This window comes from Rousettus aegyptiacus, unplaced genomic scaffold (genome assembly GCF_014176215.1).
Source record: "Rousettus aegyptiacus isolate mRouAeg1 unplaced genomic scaffold, mRouAeg1.p scaffold_m13_p_11, whole genome shotgun sequence".
NCBI classification, from domain to species: domain Eukaryota; kingdom Metazoa; phylum Chordata; class Mammalia; order Chiroptera; family Pteropodidae; genus Rousettus; species Rousettus aegyptiacus.
This window is the reverse complement of record NW_023416286.1, coordinates 92057466-92082951: the sequence shown is the minus strand read 5'-3', so window position 1 is coordinate 92082951 and position 25486 is coordinate 92057466. Positions and strand designations below refer to the sequence as shown.

Below are 25486 nucleotides of genomic sequence, written 5' to 3'. Positions count from 1 at the left end.
AAAGGAATTAATGTAAAGGGAGCCTAAGTCATAAAACATTTTTTTCTATAGTCTGTAGTCTTTTATATTCGTCTCTTTCTGAACGCACTCAGGAATGTAGCCACAACATAAGATCCTGGAGTAAAAACTGTAGAAAGATGATCTTTTTTTTTTTTTTTTGTTCCCTTTCAGTACCTTATGTGTACTTCAGTCTATTTTGGCCACTATAAGAACAAAAGCAGATATTTCATACTAGCAAAATAAGTAAAAAAAAAAAAAATGCCAGAGAGGTAAAAGTAATGAGCTAGGTTAATTATGAAAAGAGTTTTCCAGAGTAATTTAGAGATTTTTCTTAAAATTACTTTAAGAAAATACAGAAGCCTTTTTCCTTCACTGGAGGCAGTCGTAAATTTAATGTTTTTGTGTTTAATCTTCTTAACCCTCAATTTGCCTTTGTCTTTTTAAAGGCAACTGGACCCTGAAGTTGGCTTTCTTATGGTCGATACATATTTTTATGATTGCCTTTTTTTTTTTTCTGTAGTAGATTTACTACTTTAAAAACTGAATTGAGCATTATTTCTTTGACTTCATCTTAGAATTTAGTGGAACATGAAGACAGTTGGAGTAGCTATCTTTTTCTTGTCTATCTTTCAGCAAATACTTGACCTTTAAAACTAGTGAAGGGACTTGCATCCTAATAACATTTTTGAATAGTATCAATTCCAAGTGGAAGAAGATAAGATATATTGATCAGTATTGGAATTTGGTTAGATGTTGAGTTCTTAAAACATTATAATAGAGTTTTTTTTTCTCATTACAACTTTCTTCTCTTTTTTGGGAACTTGCTTTTCATGATTAAATGTGTGTTTTTATAATGCTATACATTTCTTAAAGTTCAAAGCTTTCTGCCCTATTTCGATGTTTTTAAGGTGTATCCCATTTGGTAATGTCTACTGGACTGTGGTTTAGAAATCATCTTTGCCTCCAGAGCCAGTATAGCACCTGAGCTAACTAATTCTAAGTAAGCTGGGTTTTGTTTGTTTGTTTTTTGGCAGTATTGCTCATTTTTTTTAAAACTGAAAATTTAAAATTGGATGTTCTGGCAATATCTAGTTTGTTTTCTTAAAATTTTAATTCTGGGGAAAGACCATTAGAAAATCTTTAGCGGGTGTTGTAATTTAGCTAAAATTTGGGTCATCTCAGGATAATATCTTTGACGTTTCATCTGACCGTACTCAAAAATTAATCCTAGAAACTGACCAAACCGACCCCCAGAAGAGATCCATGAGAGTAATAGTTTAGATAGTTTTTATAGTCGTTAAGATTAGAGAGCTGAACTTTTCAGTGCCAACTTTAGATATCAGCCACTTGACCAAATTCTCCCGTTCCGTGTCTTGTTCAGTAGACGGCGTTCACCTGTGAGACGCTTACGGGGTTTCCCTGACGCGGTGTCCAGGGGCCGGGCATCCCGCAGCTCCCCGCCCTCTGCAGGGTGCTCTTTCCTTTTCTCCTCAGTGCCCGCTGGCGCTGTCCGGACGCTTGGTGGGGTTCGTGAGAAATGGTTTTTCTTGATTCATGAGAAATTTTTTTCTTTCTAGATATGACTTAGAACAAATAAGAATGAGTGACAAAAGATACATAGGAACAAGATATTACATCGTGCTTCCAATTTAGTGTAGAATATCTTTTTTCTGAGTAATCTGTAAGTTCAGTCAGCTTCAGATCAGTTAGTTATAATACACATGAATAGAAATCAGAGTCCTTGTAAAAATGTGTTACTTTCTATTTCGTTGCTTAAAATGATGAGATGTAGCTTTTCCTCTTTCTTCAATATTAGAACTGCTTAAAACGAATTAGCAGTGTATGTTCGTTTAGTAGTTTAGTACTGAAAACCAATACAGCAAATAGTCTCCTTTGTACTTTTCGGGAGAATTTCTCGGAGTGGTATTTATATATAAAATACTTAGATTTGTGGCTTCTGTTTTGAGTGGAACTAGATTTTCAGTTAGACTCTTCGAAAATGTATTTACGGGGAGCGTTAGCATGACCCCGTTGCCCTGGAGCGCCGGTTGCGCTCCCGGGGCCTTTCAGCATTCAGACTCCTCGGCGTTGGCCTGGGGTTGCTTCTCCGGGGCAGTCTTGCAGCGGAGTGCTTATTTATTCATTTATTTTCTCTTGGAGCGTCACATGGAGGAGTGCTGTCTATTAAAATAGAATTAGGTAAGGTCCTATGGTGTCATTCTTCCGAGCCTCCATCAACAGTCTCACAAAGGCTGCACCTTCTTGTTTGAATAATGATCTCATTTTAAAAGCGCCTTTGTAATTTTCTTGATGAATTGTGCAACATGAAATCCACAGTCTTCATACGTTATTAACTCCTGAGCAGGAGAGAGAACAGCTCTCCTCAGTGATTCACAATAACTTCTGTTTAGGGAAATGTGTTCGTTTATTCAGTTTTGACTAGGAATGTGTTGAATCCACAAGTTTTGGTACTGCAGGCAAAATAAAGAAGTTATATCCTGAAAGTAGTACGACTTGGGAGAACTCTGTAAGTGGATTTGCTTCTCTAGCCAACTCATTTGCCCTATTACCTAATCTGAGGACATTTTTTAAAATCTAAGTTTGTTGTATTTTTAATTTATATATTCTGTGAGATGTGAAAATCAAGAGTTCTCAGCTCCTACTGAAGGAGAAATTGGAAACTTAGGCCAATATCAGTCTGAGCGAGATAGGAAGACCTGAGGAGGGGGTGGTATTTTCAAAACGAAGATGCCTGTAAACTTAACAAAAAATGACCAGATGGATTTCTTGGTCCAAAATGGAACACTTCTTTTTTGCCTGTTTTCAATCAGATATATTGTTATTACTGATTAGTATTCAAAAAATGAAGGAAAACTGGGAAATTTGGAAAATCATATTTTTGTTGCAGTTTCTGAGTATATTTTTAACTGTATCTTAGATCTCATTAATTGGGAAACCTTTAATAATTTTCATGGTCTATATTGTAATATTAGACATGAAAAGGAATGATTCGTCAAGGAAATTGATTGGAAAAGACTAGAGGATGATTGTTAATTTTAAAAGCACCTCCGTAGCTCCTGCTTGCTCTGTATAAATGTGATGAAAACACAGATCAGAGCTCTGGTGCCTTAATGCGGAGCCTTTCTTATCTGTTAAAGACCCCTGCCCCACCCCCGCCCCCAGGAGCTCCAACTGTGGAAAACTTTGTTAATCTGTGTGGGATTTTTGGACTCCCAAAACTACCTGATCAGATTGCGTTTCCCGAGAGGCTCAGTGTTCAGACCTTTTCTGGTTTGTGCTCCTTTGCTCTTGTCCTCCCTCACATACCTTCTCCGTGTGATTATACTGTACGATATGGTTGAAAGCTGCTGCTCAAAAAATACGGTCTTTTCACAACGGAAAGACTTCAGGACTTAAAATCTATCGAAAACGTAAAATGCAAAAAAAAAAAACCTAGCTGGCACGCAGGCGCGTAGAGCCTTTCCCTGGTCATTTATTTGATACCTCTTGCTAGGTGGTAGTTTCACCCCTTGGCTTCTTTTAGATTTCTTTTTTTCATTTCTCGCTTGCTTTAATTTTTGGAAATGATAGATTCGATGGTTAAATTTGTAGGTTTTCTGAGTTCAAAGTATTTTCATTTATTTCTCACTGGTACAGAATCGAATATGGTCCTAAAACAGAAGTGTTAGCTCAATCTTTCATCTTTAGGCTTTAAAAAAAGTTTCCGTGTAAACGTTGTTAGGTAATGGAATAACCATTCCTTTTCAGCTCTTGGTATGTTTCCGCACTGGCCGGCAGAGCCAGGAGGAAGCGAAGGCACTAGCGTTACCTTTGGTTGGCCTTCTTAGTGCTGAGGCTGTAGCCTTTGTTGATTGGTTGGTAGCGAACAAGAGAACAGAACCCTCGTCCCACTAACAGGTAAGGAGCCCCTGTGACCACCAGTTGCGAGAGAGAGATTACTTGATGGTGTTTTTTTTTTTTTTTTTTTCTTAATTTATCCCCCATTATAATGTAGGATGGTGTGACCGTTATGTTCCATAGAGCATGAATGTGCAGCACCTTTCTATTGAGAATAAGATCTGAAATTTAATAGGGATGTGTCACTCTGCACCACAAAGTAAAATCGATCTGTTTCCCGCTGTTCAGTTTTATCCTGCAGTCCCTGTAACTTTAAATACATGTCTGCCTGTCTTACTCTACTTCCCGCTGTTCCTTGATCGGATGCTATGTGCTTTGAGCTTCTTTCTCTTATTTACCTGTAATACAAACTATTTCTAGTATCTTTATCATCATCTATTATTTGGGTATATCTTACTGCTTTAATTTCTGCGTTATAGCCATTAATGATTGTTTCCTGGTCCTTCTTGACCCAAAACCAAATGATCATACGTTTTAAAAAGACTTTTAGTCTGTTTTGCCTATGCAAACTATTCTGCCCTCCTGCTTTTAAATCTGAGTGCTCGAAGAATAAATCTTTTTCAGTGACAATAGCCATAGCTTGATAAAATTCAAGTTTAGTTTCGTATTGCTATAATATGGGACTGTAGTCTGATCAATTCTTTAAATTACCGAAGACTTAAAAACAGAACAAATTCAGCTTCTTAGACAGTTCCCAAGATTTAGTAGTATTCCTGTTAACATGCTTGATTATTCTGTTTCTCCTTTTCAATCTGTCTTCTCTGCGACAGAAGAATCAACTGGAACTCCTCCTCCGACACATCTGAGGTCGAGTGCCCTTCCCTGGCCCTGTAAGACCGCTGCGGTCTTGTTTCCCGTCATAATTTGTCATTTTCGATTTGGTCTTCACCACTTGAAGTTGAGTGGTTTGTCACAGGGTGTGTTATGGCTTAGACCAGGAGAGGCCCCTTCTTAATCCTTACTGAGTTATTAATCATTTGCGGGACACGTTTCTAACGTTCGAATTGAGAAGGCACTAAAGAAAGTATGCCCAAAGAAAGGTGGCTTCTTTTTGTCCTGACAGTAAGTCATTGCGAACTCAAATGACCAGAGAATGTAACTTCTTAATAAGAATTTTCTCTTAAATCTGTATTCAGCTCTCTATTTCAGTGCTTCTCTCGTACCAGAGGTGCAAGGAGCCACCCTAGAGCCACAGATTCAGCCAAGACCACGGAGAGCTTTTGACGTCAGGGGTCCACTTCCTCCACTGAGCGCTTGGAGGCAGAATACCCAGCTTCTGGAGAGAGTGGGAAAGGATAAGCGACAAGTGGGTGCTTTCCATTATTTACTGGGGTTTATTCGGAGGTCGGAGTGTCCTCCCATCGCCCATGTAATTCTGTCGGTGAGCTCCTTGGGTTCATGTTAGGACCGAGTGGGGCCGCAGTCTGTTTGTTTTTCTAAGAATGCTAACCAGTCAGTGCCCATTCGGAAAAGAGACCTACACTTCATTTATCTCTCCAGATAATTAAAGCAGTGGATAATTGGGGGCACTTGATTTGGCGAATACCTGTGTAGAACACAGGATTTCTAAAAAGAGAATATTTGCCCATCGTACTTTAACAGCAGTAGCGGGCTTCCAAGTGCTCTCTTAAATTCAGTAACAAAGACGTGTCTATATTTCATCTCCGGGCAAGCTGGACGTCTGAATTCCGCTAACTTACAGTGTGATGTCCAGGTGTTCGCCTACCCTGTTAGTGAGAAAGTTTGGGTCTTTTTTCCTGCCTCAAACTTTAGGACTTTGTATTAAGTAGATCTTTGGAAGTTGCATTGACACTACTGCTATGATTTTACTGTCAAATCTAGGCTTCATTCTTTAATAAGATACATATGAACTAATAATAATTTTCAGGATACAGTTCCCCTGGAAGCAATGATAAATATCCTCCCCCGCAGTTTTCGAGTCCCGAGGAACAATGTTACTTGTGGCCAGAGAGCCTTGTCCTAGATTTCCCCAGGGCGTTAAGATGGTTTCCCTTAGTGTCTTCGATGCCAGGGGCAGGATTCGATCCCAGGAAGCTCTTACTTAGCCTCTGCGGTGGGTAGAATGTGAACGTGGTGGCTTTGGCAAGTTTTCATTTTTCCTTGGTGGATCCCTTCTGTGACTCCAGGTATCTTGATAATGGGAGACGGTTTATTTGTTCTCTAATTGCCCAGATTTCTTTCAACTGGTAAACACCATGCTTCTTCAGCAAAAGGAACTCTTCTAGCAGAGTCTTCATGGATGATAACTCACACACGCAGCACCAGCAGTTGGAAGGCAGTGGTGAACGGAGCCATGCACTATGTCTACACGACACAAGGATGAGAGAGAGAGCCACCTGATCTTGTCACTTACAAACTTTAAGATTTACTCTGGTGTACTCTTGGTTTGGAAACGGAAAGGCTCAAATAATGAAATAATTTTTTCAATTTGGAATTTTACATGGCCATGAAAGTGTTCCTTTCTATTCAGAAGACCGAATGAAGGAGAGGAAGCACGAGAGACTCCTTTCTCTTAAAAGCAGCTCTCTGTATCGGTTTCGCTTGAAAGATTCGTGGGATTGAGAATCACCTTAATCCAGCAGGCAGACTTTTTAAAGTAGTATAGGAGATCCAAAGAAACTTAATGAAATTGTTTTGGTTGCCTGCCAGTGAAAGGAACTAGAGATAAAGGTGAACTTCTTAATTATTCCCAAATTACTTTTAAAATCAGACACACTCTTTTAGCTTACCTTTTTCTGGTCTCGAGCCTTATTTTTATTTGTCAGATCAACAAAGATGCTAGTAGAGGAGCAGAAGAGACATCTTTTGAGATGAGAGTAGCTCGTTCCTTCTTCTGAAGTAGGACACACCTGTTAAACGTGAGGTATTGTCTGCACTGAGAGGCGTTTTACAGAGCAAGGGCAGGAGATGTGAACAATGGTCCCACATAGTTACTAAATTATGAATTGATGGTAATAGTTACCAAAATTTTTCTATTTTTTTTGTATCTATTAACTGGTCAATCAAAGCTGTTAAAGAAGTTTTTAAAAGTTGTCTGATGCTGCCAGTTTTATTTGGTATACATGTTAAGAATAGAAATTCTAGAGTTATTAATATGGAAGCATCTAAAATGTTTCAGAAAACACATTTGCTAAGTTATAACCTGGCCTTTAGTCTTTCTTGGCTGTTAGACCGGTTTTATCCTCATTAATTATCAATGTATTTTTATATGTTTAGTACTTAAAAGTAATTTTAAAATAATCAGTTTAAACTGAAATTTGTTAGAGAGCTCTGAGTTTTCATAAACAGTTACAGCTTTTTATGCTTGATTTGGTTTTGTTAAATGTTAATAAGACAGTTTTTACAATTACATATAAATTTTAAAAAACCTACTCAACATTTCAGAAAGAACCCGAGGAATTGAAAGTGAAATCTGTGTGGAAATTCAGTTAGTCAAATTCTCTGAAGCACAGTGCAAGCCCTTTAATGGCCTGTGAGATTGTTAGCCTTTTGTTTCAGTTTTGAAAGATGAAAAGTGATTTAATCTCTTAATCTCATGCTTTGATTAAATTTTAGCTCTGTTCCTTAAAGTTTGCAAAAGAAATATAAGTGCATTTCTAGTCACGTCATGCCACTAAAAGCTATTTAAAAGTGAAACTTTTTGTGTATTAATGTGAACGGATTTGTTTATTTAAACTTTTATTTTGATACATTTTCCTTGCAGATTTTTAAATATTTTGTCACAATATGCAATTCTATATTTTTCAGTGTTTATTTTATGAATATTACTATAAGCTATTTTTTTCTAGAATGACTGTAATATTTGTATTATGTGATCATTTGAAAACTAATAAATATTTTCTCCATAAAAAATGCACTTACTGATAAATGGCTTATTTTTGTTTCAGGAGTAGAAAATGAAAACTACAACAGTATTTTTAAGTGTATTTTATTTTAAACTGTTAAAATGATTCTTTACTGGGTCACCTAGTGCCAAATTTATGAAATAGATGATCTGTTGAATCAATTTTTGCCTTTTCCTGATTAGCTTCAGCTTAGCTTTGTTTCCAGAATTGATTCTTTTTAGATGCTAGTTTTGTATGTCAATTTCGCGAACCATTAAAACTCTTCTTGAGTTAAAATTATAAATCGTAGGAGTTAATATGGCCAAATATTTTAAAGCAGATTGATCAGAATATAACCCCTTACCAAATAGTGTGCAAATAATAGTTCCTGTACCCAGAAAAACACATTTGAAAACAATAACTGATTGGAGACTACCTAGTTTATAGGATCTGTTAACAGGAGAGGAAAAATGTTTTATATTTTGGTGTCCTGCTTGAACAAATTGTAGAAGATGAAATATCAGGACATCGTGGGAAAGACAAAATTTGGTTTTAATGATTCTGGTCTTTCTCACTACCTAAACTTAATTAAAGCCACCAGAACAATTTACCTTTTCTATGCAGAGTCTGCTAGAAGCAAGAGGGTTTCCTTTTTAATTTGAAGAAAACTTATTTAAGAAGTAGACTCCAAAGATTAAAAATAAACATTATGATGGGGTCCTAGGCAAGGAATAAAAGTTGAATTAATGACATCTGGTGGATTAAAATGAAATGATTTGGCTCCTCAAAGAAATTATACTCTGAAAAAAAAAAAGAGAAATTATAATTTTATAATTTAGAATAGTTACTGTATTTTGGGGGGAGGGCGTGGGAAAGAAGCTAAAACTCACGGTGTTATTAGTCTGGTAAGTTTGGAAAGGATGAGTAAGGATTCTGTGGTAACATTTTGTTTTTAGAATGAAAGCTATTAAAAGGGTTATAGACATAATATATCTCAATGAAGGCTATATTTTACTTGAATACAAGAAATTTGATAATCCTTCACTACACGTGTTTAAAGAGTAGAATGTGGGGGTTAAATGAAAACCCTGCACCGGAAGATTTGAACATGGTTTAAAAATAATGAGAAAATAAGAGTTTTACATAATTCAGTTAAGTTTTCCTATCTGGACTCTTCCCCGACACCATCGATAGCTTTAAAATAAAAACATTGTAGGATGTGGAAGGCTTACCTTTATATCTTTGAGGTGTAAGAATGTATGCTGTTGTTTCAGCATCGATTGGGTTAACTGGTATAAATTGTGTTCTTTAGTGAGGAAACAGGTTTTTTTAAAAATAGCTTCTGTTTTAAAAAAGTCACCTAAGCAGTGTGACGTGTAGATTACTGTAGAGATCTTTGTGGACAGCTCTTATGTTGACTGCTACCTTAAAACAGTCGAACAGAATGTCAGCGCTTAGATATCCTAAGCAATTTCTTGCTTTTTCTTCAGGTATTTTTATTTCCTATTAAAAAGACGTCATTTTAATTTAGTCCCCAAATGTGAAAGATTGGCGTTGCCAAAAATAAGCACAGAGATGCCCTGAAGGTTTCTTTCCACTAACGTGTACCTCGAAGGTAATTACATTGCTGCAGTAGAAACGTTAGGGACCTTTGACGTGTGCACCGGAGTTTTCAGGACTTGTGACCAGGGATCTCTCCTCGAGAGGTAAGGCGTGGCGCAGGGAGGACGTGTTCACAGTGTGTTCCGTGTGCTCTCTGCTGGCAAAGGAACTGCATCCGACAGCCTGAGGTTTTCAGACAGCTGTAGAGTGAGGAGAATCCTTTTTCTTAAAAATCTCTCCCAGAGAAGAGCAATGGACCAGCCACAGATTTGATTTTGTATGACTTTGGGGTACACTGGGAAACATATCAGTGGACATCGCACCCTTCGCGGACCTGGCTTCCTCTCTTCCAAGGCCTCTCCTGCCCTTGCTTGCTTAGTGTTTATGATCCATATTTAATTGAGTATTTCTTAGGCTCCGAGCACTATTAAAATGTACTTTGCCTGGGAAGTTATTGCCTGGCTTCAGTTTTGAAATCATTGCCTGGCTTCATTTTTGCTGTGAATGCCTGTTTTTATTAAGTGATACCTAGAACTTAGAAAACAGTAAGTTTTCTTACTTGGCACAGTTACTCTGTGCTGAGTAATTTTTACTTTGGTTTGAAAATTTCAAGTTTTATACACATTCACTTACACTGTAACTGTTACATCATGGATTAAGAAATAATACTGTTAGCTAATATATAAAATCAGAGAAGAAAGTCACACCGTTATTCTTTAAGGAGTTAAGTTTAGCATAATATTCGTAGTATATCTAGAAACAGGAAAGTACAGTATTCAATACAGATAAACTAGAAAGACGATTAGTTTTTTTTCCTAGAATTAAATTGCTATCATTGACTCAATAGATGGCAACATGGAAAACAGCAATCATTCCTCCCGTCTTTTAACTCTTCGTGAGAGCCCCGGGATGTGGACATCTGGCTTCTGCTGAAAGCAGTTTGCTGTCTGCTCCGGCTTCGCCTCCGTGGGAAGGAGATGATAATGTTGGTGTGAAATCGTGAGGTGGCTCACCGTGTGACGTAGCCGATTCTGTGTTCAGGATGCCTTAGTGTTACGAAGTTGGCCCAGAATTTGCCTTCTACGTCATTTTTAATTTGAAAATTAGAAATGATCTAAATAGTTCAGCATCCTCATTTTATATACTAGAGCAGCGGTCCCCAACCTTGGTGGCACCGGGGACCGGTGCTCCCGTGAGAGTCTCAGGCCCGATGGTCTGAGGCAGAGCTGAGGCGGTGATGCCGGCCCTGGGAGCGGCTGCGGACACACACGGAGCTTCGCTCACTCGCCAGCCGCTCACCTCCTGCTGGGCAGCCCGGTTCCTCACAGGCCACGGACCAGGGTCGGTCCACAGGCTGGGGGTTTGGGCCCCCTGTAGATAACCGGTAGCCAGGGATATCTCATATTCCTAATATCACACAGGTCTTGTGACTGCAAGTTCAGAGACCTGTGCTTGCCTGTGTGTTATCTGCAAGTCCGATTTTCTTCAAATCCGACAGCTTTCATTAATTTTAAGAGGCTGTTCTATGCCGAGCCAGTTTTTACCCCTGCAAATTAAGCACCTCCATGTTCTGGCTCTTGCAGCATGGTTGCGAGATCTTTGAAAGCTTCGAAGGGCTGCTCGGAATCTGCTCCAGTTTATCACATTAATGTTTGCGTGAATGCGTGACGCCAAGCCAGGACAGCCGAGGCACGTGCCCAGCCTGGCCACGGCTCTGGAATGCCCACGCCACTTTGTTTATCATGACGTTTTTATCCATTAAGGTGCTTAACTTTATCCATGGCGAGATCCTATTGAGTAAAAAAGTTCCATAATACGCAGTTATTTTCCCCCTGAAAATTAGGCCAGCACTGTGTTTCTGCAAAGACTCGTGTTCATAGTTCAGTGGGAAAGAAAAAAATCGACTCACGATAATAGCTCAGACCTTGAGGAGTCATAGTAAACAATACGATCTCCATTTCAATTATTTTTTATTTGCTTAGTTCTGATTCAGAGAACTATAAATCCCATAGTAAATGACTTTGTAACGTAACGTGACGTTTTTTTCAGGTCGTCCTCGCCCATTTAAGGGTAACTGGGCCCATTAGAGCTAAAACTGTTGACACGCGGCTGACGTTGAGAGGAAACTAAACTGGTGTTTAGTAATGTCATTAAAATTAGAGGTGAGAGGCAGTGCGTTGGCGGAGCAGTGTGGCACCTGCACCGAATGGCAGAGGTGACGACGTGGCCGTGCCGGCCTGGGAGGTGGGCCGAGCGGCGACGCAGCGCGGCCTTTCACTGCCGCTTGAGACGGAGCAACGTCGTTTTGCTAGAACAGCATTTCAGTTACCAGTAAAACACTTAACTTTTTCCTCCCAAATTTTAAATCGAGCTCCAGGAAGACACAGAGTGTTTATTTGATGGTCGTGTGTACCTCTTGGGGTACAAGTACCTTTGTTGGAGGAACACACATTTGAGGTGTAGGATATATGCGACTTGACCTGAATTAGAATTTCAGGTAAAGGAGGGAGAAAGGAAGGGGCAAACATTTACGTGCCGACTCTGCGCACCTCTGGCTAGGTGCTTTATGTACATGAATCCAGCTCACCTGTGGGCGAGGTGACTTTTGTTTTACGCATGAAGATACCGAAGCTCAGGGTGCAAAATCCACCCAAGGGCACATAATCAGTAGGCAGTGAAGGCATTTGAAGGACCATCTGTCAAAATCTAAATTCTGTTGCACTGCTGTGAACGCCAGACATCTTTGTCCAAAAGAATGCATATTCTCAGGAAAGTGTCACGTAGAGCCCCAGTGTTTAGATACAAGGGATATTTAGTGTGTGTTTCTTGGTTGGCTTTTTTCTTTTTCTTTTTTTCTTTTCTTTTCTTTTCTTTTTTTAAGGAAAAGAGTTCTAGTTTTACCAAGAGAGTGACCAGAAAGCACAGAGAGGTCACCCACCCCCCAGGGATACCCAGGGGTCCCTCCCGCACCTTCCTCTTTAGTCACGTCTTGCTTTTCTGTGCGCTGCATGTGCTATCGTTAATGCACGAATACTGATAACATCACTATTGATCGAAGTCCACAGTTTACATTAGGGTTCACGCCACGTCATACAGTTCTGTGGTTTTTTGCCAAGCAGATAATGTCCTGTCACTGTAGAGCGTCGCACAGAATAGTTTCACTGACCTACACGTGGCTCGCGCTCCACCTGTTTGTTCACCCCTCACTCCGCGCCCCTGGCAACCACAAATCGTTTTCTGTCTCTATCGTTTTGCCTTTTCCAAGATGTTACATACTTGAATATATAACCTTTCAGGCTGGCTTCTTTCACTTAGCGATATACAGTGTCTTTTTGTGTATTATCTTTGGCAAGGTGTCTGGCTCTCTTGCCAACTTTTAAGATTGGTGGTTTATTTTCTTACTGTTGAGTTTTTACAAAGAGTTCTTTGTGATTTTCGGATACCAGGCTTTACCAGATAAGTGTTTTGCAAATCTGTGGCTCATCTTTTCATTTTCCTAACGGTGTCTCTTACAGAGCATAAGTTTTAAATTTTAATGACGTCCACTTCATCATTTTTTTCTTTAATGGATCATGCTTTCGGTGTCATATCTGAAAACTCGTCACCAAACCCAAGTCCACCTAGATTTTCTCCCGTGTTTTTTCTGGACGTTTTACTGTTTGGACTTTCACATCTAGGTGTGTGATCCATATTGGGCTAACTTTTTTGAAAGGTGAATTTGCGTGTGTGTGTGTGTGTGTGTGCGTGCATCTGGTTCTGACACCATTTGTTGAAAAGACCGTTCTTTCTCTTTTGAATTTTCTTTGGTTCTTTTTTGAAGATCACTTGCCTCTCTCCTTATGGGTCTGTTTCTGGGCCTGTCACTCCATTCCATTGGCCCTGTGCTTTCGACAGTACCACACGGTCTTGAACGCTAGCTGTTGGGTAAGCCGGGAGGTCGGGCGGTGTCAGCCCTCTGACTTTGGGCTGGCTATCCTGGGTCTCTTGCCTTATCACGTAGACTTCAGAAGCATTTCACCCGTATCCACAAAACGCCTTGCTAGGGGTTCGATTGGGGCCGCCTTGGATCTAAAGATCAAATTGGAATGTGCTGACACCTAACAGTATTTAGTCTGTGAACGTGGAATCTCTCTCCATTTATTTAGGTCTTTTTTTTTTCCCCCATCAGCATTTCACAATATTTTCCTCCTGTATGCCTTGTACCTATTTTTGTTAGATAAATATTTTTGGCGCTGATGCAGACGGTGTGTTTTAAATTCCAAAGCCCAGTTGTTCGTTGCTGGCGTGCAGGAAACCAGCCGATGTCGCCCGCATCTTGTAGCCATGCTACAGTTGCTTGTGCATTGTAGGAATTTTTTCCTTGCTCTTTAGGGGTTTGCACGTAAAATACTCTTTATCCTCTTGAGGAATTTCCCCTTCGATTGTAGTTTTCTCAGTCTTTTTATTTTTTTATATCGCGAATGGACGTTGGCTTTTGTCAAATGCTTTTTCTGATCTATGGATATGATCAGTATGATTTTTTTTTTCTTTGGCCTGCTGCGATGGATTATATGAGTCGATTTTTGAAGATTGAATTAGCCTTGCACATATGGAATAAATTGAACTTGGTCATGGTACATAATCTTTTTACATATTGTTGGATTTGATTTGTTAATATTTTGTCAAGGATTTTTATATAAAATATTTCAAGAGAGATCGTCTTTAATTTTTCTTCTCGTAATGTCTTTGTCAAATTTTGATTACTAGGCTGGCCTCTGAATGAGGTAAGAAGTATTCATTCCCTGTGTTTCCATTTTCTGACAGAGATTGTAGTGAATGAATACCATTTCATTAACTATGTGATGGAATTTATTAAATATTGGTAGCATTCATAATTTTATGAAATATTTGGTGAAACTATCTGGTCTTGGTGCCTTCCATTTGGGAAGGTCATTGTTGATTCAATTTGTTGAATAGCTGTAAGCCTATTCAGTTCATTTCTTGTGTGGATTTTGGTAGTTTGTATCTTTTAAGGAATTGTCCCATTTCATCTAAGATATTAAATTTGTGGGGATAGTTGTTGCCGATATTCTTCATTATCCTTTTGATGTCCATGGGGTCAGTCGCGATGGCCCCTCTTGTGACTATGTTATTGGCTTCTCGTTTCTTTTGATCTGGCTAGAGATTTATCAAGTTTGTTGATAAAATAGCGAGATTTTGGTTTTGTCGATTTTCTCTATTTTACTGTTTTCAGTTTCACTGGTTTCTGCTCTAATTCTTACTTCTTTTCTTCTGCTTGCCTTATGCTCTTCTTCCTAAGCACGATTTTTACAGCATCCCAGGATTTTGATAAGTTTTATTTTCATTTTCTTTTAGATCGACAATATAAAAAACTTCTCTTGAAACTTTTTTTCCTAGAATGTGTTTTTTTTAAGAAGTGTGTCGTTTAATCTCCAAATATTTTGGGGTCTTCCATCTATCTGTAAATATTTGGTAACTTATTGATTTTTAGTTTAATTCTGTTCTGGTCTGAGAGCATACTTAGCATGATTTCTTTTCTTTTAAATTTTTTGTTATGTGTTTCACGGCTCGTGATCTTGTTCAGTATCCTGTGAGTGCTCGAGGTGCGTTTAGCATCGTTGGATGAAATATCGTTCCGATGTCAGTCAGATCCAGGTGATTGATAGTGTTGCGCAGGGCAGGAATGTCCTCGATGATTTCCTGCGTGGTGGCTCTGTCATCCGTCACCGGAGCAGCATCGTTGAAGTCTTTGGGTGGGATAGCGGATTCCTCAACTTCTCATCAACTTCATCAGCTTCTGACGCGCTGTTGTTAGGCAGATACGTGTTACGGATTCTTATGTTTTTGTGGAAAATTGATCCCTTCATCATTAAGTAATGCATCTCTTTATCTGATATCTTGCCCTTGTTCTGAAGTCTGCTTTTCCTGAAATTAACGTAGGTCTCCTAGCTTTCTTTTGATTAGTGTTATCATGGTATGTCTTTCTCTATCCTTTTACTTTTGAACTACCTGTATGTTTATATTTAAAATGGGTTATCTTATAGATAACATATAGGCGAGTCTTGTTTTTTTACCTATTTTAATCGTCTTTATTTTTTGATTTATTTGGTCTATTTACATTTAAAGTGATTATGGCTATAGTTGGATTAATATGTATCTTGAAACTTGTCTGTTCATTGCTCTTGTACTTTAAAAATTTATTTTGCCTTCCACTCTTTTACTGTCTTCTCTGATATTGAGTAGTGTATGTAATTCCATTTCCTCTTTTTAGCATAGCAGTTTTACTTCTAAAATACTTTTTAGTTGTTGCTCTAGAGTTTGCAATATACATTTGCAGTGAGTCCGTCTTCAAATACCGTGATACCGCTTCATGGGTCGTGCAGGTACCTTAAAACAGGATTCCTACCACCTCCCTCCCGTCCCTGGTAACACTGCGACCTCTTTCATAAGCTGTAATCATTGAATACATTGTCGTGGTCATTTTGAACAAGCTTTGGTAGATCAATGTAGAATTTTAAAATTCAAAGGTTTTGTTTTGCCTTCCTTTATTATTATTTTTTTTTCTGATGCTCTTTCAGAAGGAAATTCTGTAGACCTTTTCTCGGGAGAACTTATTTTAGCATTGCTTTCAAGACAGGTGTGCTATGGCACGTTCCCTCAGTTTTTGTTGGAGAAATTTTTAATCTTTCCTTTTCGAAGGATAATTTTGCTGGATACAGGATTCTGGATTGGTCGTTTTTCTTTCAGTGCTTTAACTATTTCACGTCACTCTCTTCTGTCTCGCGTGGCTTTTGAAGAAATGTCTGATGTAATTCTTATCCTCATTCCTTTATAGGTCAGGTTTTCCCTTTCCTACTCCTACGTCTGACTTCTTTCAAGACTTTTTCTTTGTCTTTGATTTTCTGCAGTTTGAACATGATAAATATTTTGGTATTTATTCCGCTTCATGTTCTCTGGGATTCCTGGATCTGTAGTTTGGTATCTGCTAATAAATTTTGGGGAATTCTCAGTAACTATTTCTTAAATATCCTGTTACTTTCTCTCTTCTGGTATTCCTGTGTGCATATGTTACGTCTTTCAAAATTGGCCCACGGATTTTGGATGTTCTAGCCCTCTTATTTCAGTTCAGGAACTATCTATTGGCATGTCTTTTAGCTCACAGATTCCTTTTTAGACAGTGTTCAGTCTACTTGCGAAACCATGAAATATGTTCTTCATTACTCTTCCTTTTTTTTGACTTGTAGCATTTCCTTTTGATTCTTCCTCAAGAGTTTTTATCTTATCTGCTTACATTTCTCATTTGTTCTTGCATATTATCCACTTTTTCCATTAGCACTCTTAGCATATAAGCAGTTATTTGAAATTGTTGGTCTAACAATTCTAAAATTTCTGCCCTATCTGAATTTGGTTCTGATTATGTATTTTTTTTTTTTTTTTTTTTTTTTTGCTTTTTAGCATGCCTTGTAATTTTTTGTTCAATGTTGGACACGATGTTAGGTGAACGAAACTGAGGCAGATAGGCCTGTATGTGAGGTTTTATGTTCATCTGGCCAGAAGCTGTTCTGTGTACTGTTTGGTGTAGCTTTATGTGTTAGAGGCTAAGATTTTTTTCTAGCGTCTTTCTTCTTTTTTTGGCCTACTCTGTTATCTTTGGGATTCCTTAGAGACTCCTTCATAAACGGGGTCTGAGCCTTGCTATTCTTCAGCTGTAGTTCCTTGTTGGTGTGGTAAGGTATGGAGGGATGGAGGGGAGTGTTTGTGGCCCTGTCATTAGGTCTCGGTCTCTTGGTGGACTGTGCTGTGGGCTTTCACCTGCTCAGGTGCCCTGTCAACCCTCCTCCACGGGGCAGGAAGGGGAGACAGGGCCTGATCTGGATATCTCCATTTCTCGATTTGGTCTGATCCATGTTGGTTAGCAGTTTTCCTTGAGGGCAGTCCTTTGTCCTGGACACATTTCAAAATGATTACTTTTCACTTTCCTGCTTCCAGAGTCAGATGGGATCTTTCTCTGTTTTCACCCTGAGAACGTGGCGGTGCTCTGGAGGTAAAACTCACGGAGGTGTGGGAGGCCCCGTAAGGTCGGTTTCCCCGGAGCTTTTAATCTCAAGGTTATACACTCCGAATTTCTAGCAGTTAGTCAATCCCCTTTACATTTTCTTTTTTTAACTTATTGTTGATCACAGTTGACATGCAATACGATGTTGGTTTCAGGTGTACGACAATGGTTAGACTTTTATATAGTTTATGAAGTGATTCCCCAACGAGGCTAGCATCCGCCTGACATCACACATAGTTGTTGCAATATTACTGAGAACGTTTTCTATGCTTTACATCCTCGTGACTGTTTTGGAGCTACCAGTTTGTACTTCTTAATTTCTCCACCTTTATCACCCAGCCCCCCAAACTCCTTCCCCTCTGACAGCCATCAATTTGTTCTGTGTTTGTTTCTGTTTTTAGTGTATTTGTTTGTTTGCTTGCTTTTTAGATTCCACATATAAGTGCAAACCATATGGTTTTTGTCTTTCTCAGTTTGACTTGTTTCACGTAGTACAATACCCTTTAGATCCATTCATGTTGTCGCAAATAGTAAGACTTCATTCTTTTTTATGGCTGAGTAATATTCCATTGTATATATGTGCCACTTCTTTGTCCATTTGCCTATCAGTGGACACGGTATCTTGGCTGTGGTGGATGATGCTGCAGTGAACAGAGATGCATAAGTCTTTTTGAATTAGTGTCTTGGATTTCTTCAGGTAAATATTCAAAAGTAGAATTGCTGGGTCATGTGGTAGTTCTGGTTTTAATTTCTTTAAGAAACTCCTACTGTTTTCCATGGCGGCTGCACCAATTTACAATCCCACCAACAGGGCACGAGGGGTCCCTTTTCTCCGCATCCTCGCCAACACTTGCTGTTTGTTGATTTATTGATAATAACCGTTCTGACGGGTGTGAGGTGATACCTTATTGTGGTTTTAATGTGCGTTTCCCTGATGATTAGTGATGTTGAGCATCTTTTCATATGTCTGTTGACCATTCGTATGTTCTCTTTGGAGAAATGGCTATTCGGGTCCTCTGCCCATATTTTAATGGGATTTTTTTTTTTTTTTTTTTTGGTGTTAAGTTGATGACTTCCTTAAATATTTCGGATATTAACACCTAACCCGATGTAACATTGGCGAATATCTTCTCCCATTCGGTAGGTTGTCTTTGTTTAGTCGACGGTTTCTTTTGCTGTGAAAAAACTTTTTAGTTTGATGTGGTCCCATTGGTTTAACTTCCTCTTAAGTTCTGCTTGCTGCCAGCTCCAAGGGTGGATTTTGCTCCTGGCAAGGTGCAGTTTTCTGTTTTTGCCTGGTTCTTCAGTTTTTGGGGTGGCAGTTTATCCCGTGACCTTGGTTCTCTGATGGATTTAAGAAGAGTTGTTGAATTTAGTTTAGCTTTTTTTTCTTTTTTCTTTTTTTATTGTGTGCATGGGAGTGACGACTTGTTGGACTGGAAACTAGAAGCCAGTGCGCATTTTTAAATGCTGAATTTGCCTTCAGTTTGGTTTGCGTCTTAACACTGGCACGCGATGCTCCTGTAGTGGGAGCCTTCGAAAACATCACAGCTATTTAATCGGATTCACCGAATCCTTTTGGGCAGCCACCTCCTAACTGCCATGTGTCTCGCAAGCTTCGGAAAGTAATGCTTTCAGTACTAGATGCTCCTGCCTCTGTTCCCTTCTGCTCAAGGATCTTTTCTTTCGTGGTCCTCTGGGGCCTCGATCTCTCTCTTGTATCTTGCCGAGGACTCGGTGGCTTTAGTATTTTCTCTCTTTATGAGCACATCGCCCTCTCTACTGGGTCATTCCCGTCGGCATCTAATTATGCTGTTTTGTATCATCCTAAGAAAAGGACGGCGCCTCGACCCCTCCCCACCCTCTGCTACCGTCATCCCGGCTCACTTCTGTCGTGACCAGGAGTTGCCTGCTCGCGTCGTTACAGCTTCCCAAATTCCATTTACTTTTCCGTCTGTTCCGGTCTCGGCCTCGCTTCTGGTACCGCGCTCCCTGCCCTCGCCGAGGTCACCGGCTGCTCCCCGTGGCCGGATCCGCCGGGCACTCACTCGCCCCTTCCCACCGGCCCGCTGGCAGAACTCGGCGCAGCCGAACGAGCACCCCGCCTCCGAGACGCCGCCGCCGCCTCGACCGACCGCCGCCCGCCTTCCTCGCAGCCTTCGGTCTTCGGGGGCTGTTGCTGGCCTTCCTCCTCCATCCGATCACGGGGCGTCGTTCGGTGCTCAGTCCCTGAGCCTCTTCCTTCTCCTCTCGGCCCTTCACACTGAGATGATCTTTCACGCCCGTCCTCGGCTTCGTGCTTTCCTTCCGTTAACTCTGCCCGGCTCCTATCCCCGCCACCTCGTCACGTTCAGGCTCGATTTCCCTCCTCTTGGATCATTTTGTTAAAAAAATGAACCTAACCAGCCTTTGTCTTCCTTCTCTCAGTCGATGACACATGGCCAAGAGGGCCGTCTCTTCTTCACCTGCCATGAACAATCTCTTCATTATCCGCTAGTCCCGTTGTCTTGTTTTTAGATTCTATTTTTTCAGCAGTTTTCGGTTTACAGGAACATTGAGCAGGAAGCACGGAGAGTTTCCACGCGAATCTCTGTTCTCTCGTTTCCCTGGCTGGCGTCTGGCATTAGTTCACTACGTGTTACGGTTCAGCCAGTTGTCCTCAGAGTTCACTCTGAATGTCACACAGCTCTGTGGGTTTCGCTAAATGCTTGATGTCAGGTAGCCACCGCTACGCGATTGCGGAAAAGTTTCACTGCCCTTAAAACCCCTCCGTGCTCCCCCTGCTCACCCCTCAGCCCCCCGTCCCTGGCCACCACGGGTCTGTTTTCTGTCTCTCGTTCGGCTTTCCCAGAACGTCATGTGGTTGGAATCACACACCGTGGAGCCTTTTCCTCCGGTCCCTTTCACCCAGCAATGTGCAGCTAGGGTTCCTCCTCGTCTTTTCGTGGATTGATGGCAAATTTCTTTCTATCACTGTGTAGATCGACCACAGTTTATCCATTCGACTTCGAAGCGCATCTCGGTTGCTTCTAATTTTTGGCACTCAGGAATAAAACTGCTGTAGGTTTATTTGTGGACATACGTTGTCGCTTCATTTGGAAAAATGCTTGGTGCAGTTGCCGGAGCTGGTGGGAAGCCTGTGCTTGGCTTCCCAGGGATCTAACTGCCAGACAGTCTTCCAGGGGGCGGTGCCATTTTGCATCATCACCCGTAGTAAGTGTCAATTCCTGCTCCCGCACATCCTCACCGGGACTTGGGGCTGTCAGCGATTTGGACGGTGGCCACTCCCACAGGTGCGTGGTGGTAGCTCCTTGTTTTAGTTTGCAGTTCCCTAATGACGTAAGAGAATTAAGCATCTTTTCATATGCTCGTTTTTCATCTTCGTACATCATCTTTGGCGAGGTGTCTGTTCAGATCTTTTGCCCGCTTTTAAAATCAGTTTCCATTTTCTTTTTTAAGAGTTCTTTGTATACTTTGGATACCAGATTATTTTTTTTAACCAGGTAAGAGTTTAAGATATTTATCTTTCTATTAACTGTCTCTTGCAGAGCAGAAGTTTTACATTTTAACGAAGGTCCACTTCGTTCATGGATCATGCTTTTGGTGTTGGATGTGAAAACCCATTGCCAAACCCAGGCTCACCAAGATTTTTCTCCTGTGATATCTTCTGGAAGTTTTACAGTTTTGACTTTTACATTTAGGTCTCTGATCCGTTTTGAGTTAGCTTTCTGGAAAGGTCAGTTGTGTGTGTGTGTGTGTGTGCGTGTGTGTGTCCAGTTGTTCTAACACCATTCGTCGATCAGATCATCCTTTCTCTGTCGAATTTTCCGAGCTTCTTTTTCAAAGACCAGCCTCGCGCCGGCCCCCTGTCCCTCTGCCCGGCTGCCAGCCTCTGCTCCCGCACGCCACCATCTCTGGCCCGAACTATCGCAGTAGTGCTGCTGGTTTTGCTGCACCTCTTGACTCTGTGTTCTTCACAGAATGTGCTTTCTTAGGAACATTAAGGCATAAAACAAAATCCTATGTATTTCCCGCTTAATGCACGATTGCGTTCCTTTGTAAAAACGATAGAATCCAAATTCCGTGTCTTCCCTGAGGCCCTAGTGACCAGCCCACCTCTCTGCACTTAGGCATGCTCTGCAGCCGGCCTTGGGCTCCTTTCATTTAGTCTCTAAATCATTCGACTTCCCCCAGCCTTGGGGGATTCCCAGGGACCGAAACGCCCCTTTTAGGAAGGCCGTCCCCGGTCACCACGTTTAAACATCCAGGTCTACGACCGGACTTTCTATTAGAGTGATTCCTTCCTGGAATTTTTTTCTTTTAATTACAAAGCATATGTTTATTCACTGCCTGATTTCTTAAGACCCGGGGTCACGTCTGTCCTGTTTATGTTGTTTTTCAGCACCTGGCGTGGTGGCTGCCGCATAGTAGGCCCTGAACAGATATTTCGGTGAGGGCACAGGCAGACTTCGAGATGCCCAAATCTCGTGAGGAAGAGCCACACATAAATAGTTGCCACTTTCGTCATGTTGGACAGTTGACGTCCTGAAAATAAGCAAAGATTAAGAAAGGGGGAAAAAAAAACCCAAACCCAAATCTTTGGGATCCTTTCTCACTAGTGTTAACTAGTGATTACAAAGGTGTTTATCTGAAGTCTTAGTGCCTCGGCTTCTTAGCCATAAATAAGTAGATTTCTATTATTTGATAATCTGGGGTCCCTGTAACTCTCATCCTAGCAGACCCGGATTTAGGATCTTAAACATCCCAAGAAACCGTGAGTCTGTGGTCGCGGTCTGCCAGGAGGCGGGGCGGCTCCCTGACTGAGCGCTGGCCCTAGAGTCACCGTTTGCTTTTGAATACTCATGCCGCCACTCTCCTCGGGCTCTCTGTGCCTCGGTTTCTCCATCTGTGACAGCGCTAATAAGCACACCTCACAGGGTGGTTCCGAGCATCCGTGGGCTAACGTCTATATGAAGCATCCCTATGTGCCAGGTCCCGGGATAAATGTAACACTGTGGCTGTTAGTAAAGTCATTCTCAGGATACCTTACAGCTAGTAGCGTGCAGCTGTCTCCACAGATACCTCGCTTCCTACTTGGCGGAAAAAGGCTCCGCTCTCCTGACACCAGACATTAAACCTTCTCGGCACCCAGCCTTTCCACGCATGCTACAAGTCATGTCCCCTCTGCTTTCTCAGAAATCTTAGGATTTTTTTTATTCCTTCTTTCTTTTCATAGTTAACTTCGCCCTTTCAGCTAGATCCTCCTTGTGCACATGTAAACATGTTACAGTGTCTCTGGTTAAAAGTTATACCTAACTGTAGCCACGTCTTCCCCTGTTCTCAGACTTAAACAGTGCCTGGCGGTCTGCGTTTCTTCCAAGGCCACTCGAGTCTCATCTTGACGCACTCCAGTCTTGTTTCTGCCTCTTGATAACTGAATTGAAATAGTATTATCGAAGGTGTCAGTGACCTTATCGCCACGTCAAATGGACCGGTGGCGTTCTCTCTCCACACGTCCGGTTCTGTGAGTCTTTACTCTCATTTCCTTGGGTCTTTTCGTCTGGGTCTTAGCCTCGTGTGCAGACTCTCTCTCACTACCCGGCCTTTACTTCACGTGTTGGAGTTCCTAAGGCCGGGTCCTTGGGTCATTATCTCAGTTCTTCAGAGGTCCTCACGTATCCGCGGCTTCGCATGCTACGCTTTTAAGTCACCCGCGGTCAGCTGTCTAAAAACATTAAACAAAAGAGATCCCAGAAATACACAATTCATTAGTTTCAAAATGTGCGCCTTTCTGAGTACTGCGATGAAGTCTCGTGCCATCCGGCTCTGTCCCCCCCGGGATGTGGGTCACCCCGCTGTCCCCCGCCTCCACCCGTCAGTCACTCGGTAGCCGTCTGGTCATCAGATCGACTGTCACGAGGTCACAGTGCTTGTGTTCACATCGCCCTTATTTGACTAAATAACGAATGGCCCCAAAACGCAAGAGCCACTCAGATAGCCCAAAGAGAAACCATAAAGTACTTTAAGCGAAAAGGTGAAAGTTCTCAACTTAATAAGGAAAGAAAAATCATTGTAGGCTGAGGTCGCTAAGATCTATGGAGAGGATGACTATTCTTCCTGAAATTGCCTGATTTGCAAATGAAGCTTCATTGTATAGATACGTAAGTCTAGGGAAAAACATCGCGTATGTATGGGGTTCTGTACATCCAAGGTTTCGGGGTTAGAACACACTGCCGTGCGGGGTGCAGGGGGGGCACTGTACCTTTATGATTCAAGTTCATAACGCCGGTCTGACTTTGTAGATGAAACCACCTGCTTGGCGTCTGTGTGTGTGCCCGAGAACACTTCAAACGCGTTTCAGGGATGTACGATCGTTTCCCCTCGAGTCCGGGCGTCCGTTAGCGTTTGTCGCCTTAGTGACTGTCACCTCCGTCCATCCAGCGATCCCTGCTCACGCTGGACCTCACCCTGCATGCCCGTGTGTTCCTCACACCTTCGCCCCACGCGCCATCCGGTCCTGCTGGATTTCGTGCCCGATTTCTCTGCGTTCACTGCCCGGGCTTGGTCTGTCGTTCCCGACCTTGCGTGCTCGCAGCTCTTTGGTCGTCTCGGGCGCGTCCTCGTGCTCGTGAAGCGTTCTCCACGGTGAGCCAGAGCCCGGTTTCTTCAGACGCAGGTTTAACGATGCTCCTTGGCTTAGAACGGTCCTCCGGTCTCCTGCGGAACCAGGGGAAGGACGGAGGCGCCCGAGGACCCGGCCCCTGTCTACGTCCCCAGCTTGTCCCCGGCCGCGTCCGGGTGTTTTTCGCTGCCTCTCGCTCTTCTCCTGGCTCAGGTCGGGGGTCATTTCCTCACTGCAGGAACTCCGGGGCCGTTCTCAGTCCCGCCGGGGCGCCATCCCGTGCGCTCGCAGAGCCACGTACGTCCCGCATCCCGCTCGCAGGCGCGGGCCCCTGCGGTGGCGCCGTTTCTCCAGGTAAAGAAGCACCTGAGACAGAAGGGATCCTGCTCGCTTTGGCTTGCCGTTTGCCAGTGCTGGGCCCAAGGGCTGGCTTCTACCCTCATTTCAGTGGCTCTTAAGATACCACTCTTATTTTATTTTATTTTATTTTACTTAATAAAGAAGAAGTAATCCATGAAAGATAAGCTCAGAATAATATTATGGAAAGAATTTTTCTATAAGAGCTGAATCAGCTTGAACTGCGTAACATTCTCCCAGGCCCCCTTCCTTTCTACGATGGTAAAAGAAATATTTGAGAAAAGGAATTCTAGGGTCTGTTTCCAGACTTGAACACTTTGTGAAAATAATTGGGACTCAGTGGTGGTTCCTCTAACCGGGCCTTCCAAAACCGACAAGTTAGATCTGTTTCTAACTTTGCGATAAAAGATTTAGGCTGGGTTTGGTTTGGCTTTAAGTGTCACTTCCGTAACTTTCGGACTTGCAAGCGATGCTGTCTTGTGACCATGGCCGGGAAGGGACATCGCGTGATAATTCCAGTTTGAAGACATGAGAATTTTTTAATGTAGTGTCGTTTGTAGTGAGTCATTGCTCGTTTGCTTGTCTAGCACTTTATTTCATTAACACACTCTTTATTTTTTCTAATACTTTCGTTCCCGACAGGAAGCCTTCCCACTCTGAGCATTTTCTTTCAGTGCTCAGTTCTGAGTTCTTCTCATCATTCTTGGGGGAGGGGTCAAAGAGGCCGTTTCCCAAACAGACTTAATTTGGCCTGACTCAATCTGGGCTTGGTTTCAGAGAAATTTAGAATGGAAAGACTCAGTTTGCCATTTAACGCTGTAGTTTCTCGGAGGAAACTTTCAAGATCTATCACAGCATCTTTCTGCTCTGTGGTTCGTCTCAGGTTTTGCTAGATTCTGAATAATAATAAATAGACTCGGTAGCCCGAGCATTTAGTAGTTGGAATAAACTAATCACTTCCGTTTTTTGTAATCACTTAAAATGCTTATTAATTGTGAGTCATTGCTTTGAAATAATATCTATTATACGTTTTCGTTTTTCTTGCTTGAATTGCGTAACTTTTTTTTTTTAACAGCTTTGTGGCTG

General features: G+C 41.7%; 1 protein-coding gene across 5 annotated transcripts in view; it reads left to right on the top strand.

Moving 5' to 3' along the window:
• Positions 1 to 25486, top strand: part of TSC22D1 (TSC22 domain family member 1) — a 110965-nt gene that overhangs the window by 24867 nt on the left and 60612 nt on the right. Inside the window, exons 2-3 of one of the 5 annotated variants that reach the window (XR_001596802.2) lie at positions 5055 to 5224; positions 6112 to 7680. The exons of 1 other annotated variant lie outside the window; for it this stretch is intronic. Coding sequence is in view for 2 of the 4 variants with exons in the window: in XM_016143863.2 (XP_015999349.1) it covers positions 5055 to 5142 (88 nt within the window). In the remaining 2 variants the exon portion in view is untranslated. Of the gene's footprint in view, positions 1 to 3768; positions 7681 to 25486 lie in introns of those variants that run through there. 3 more of the 5 variants (XR_001596803.2, XM_016143863.2, XM_016143864.2) reach the window with 3 other exon arrangements.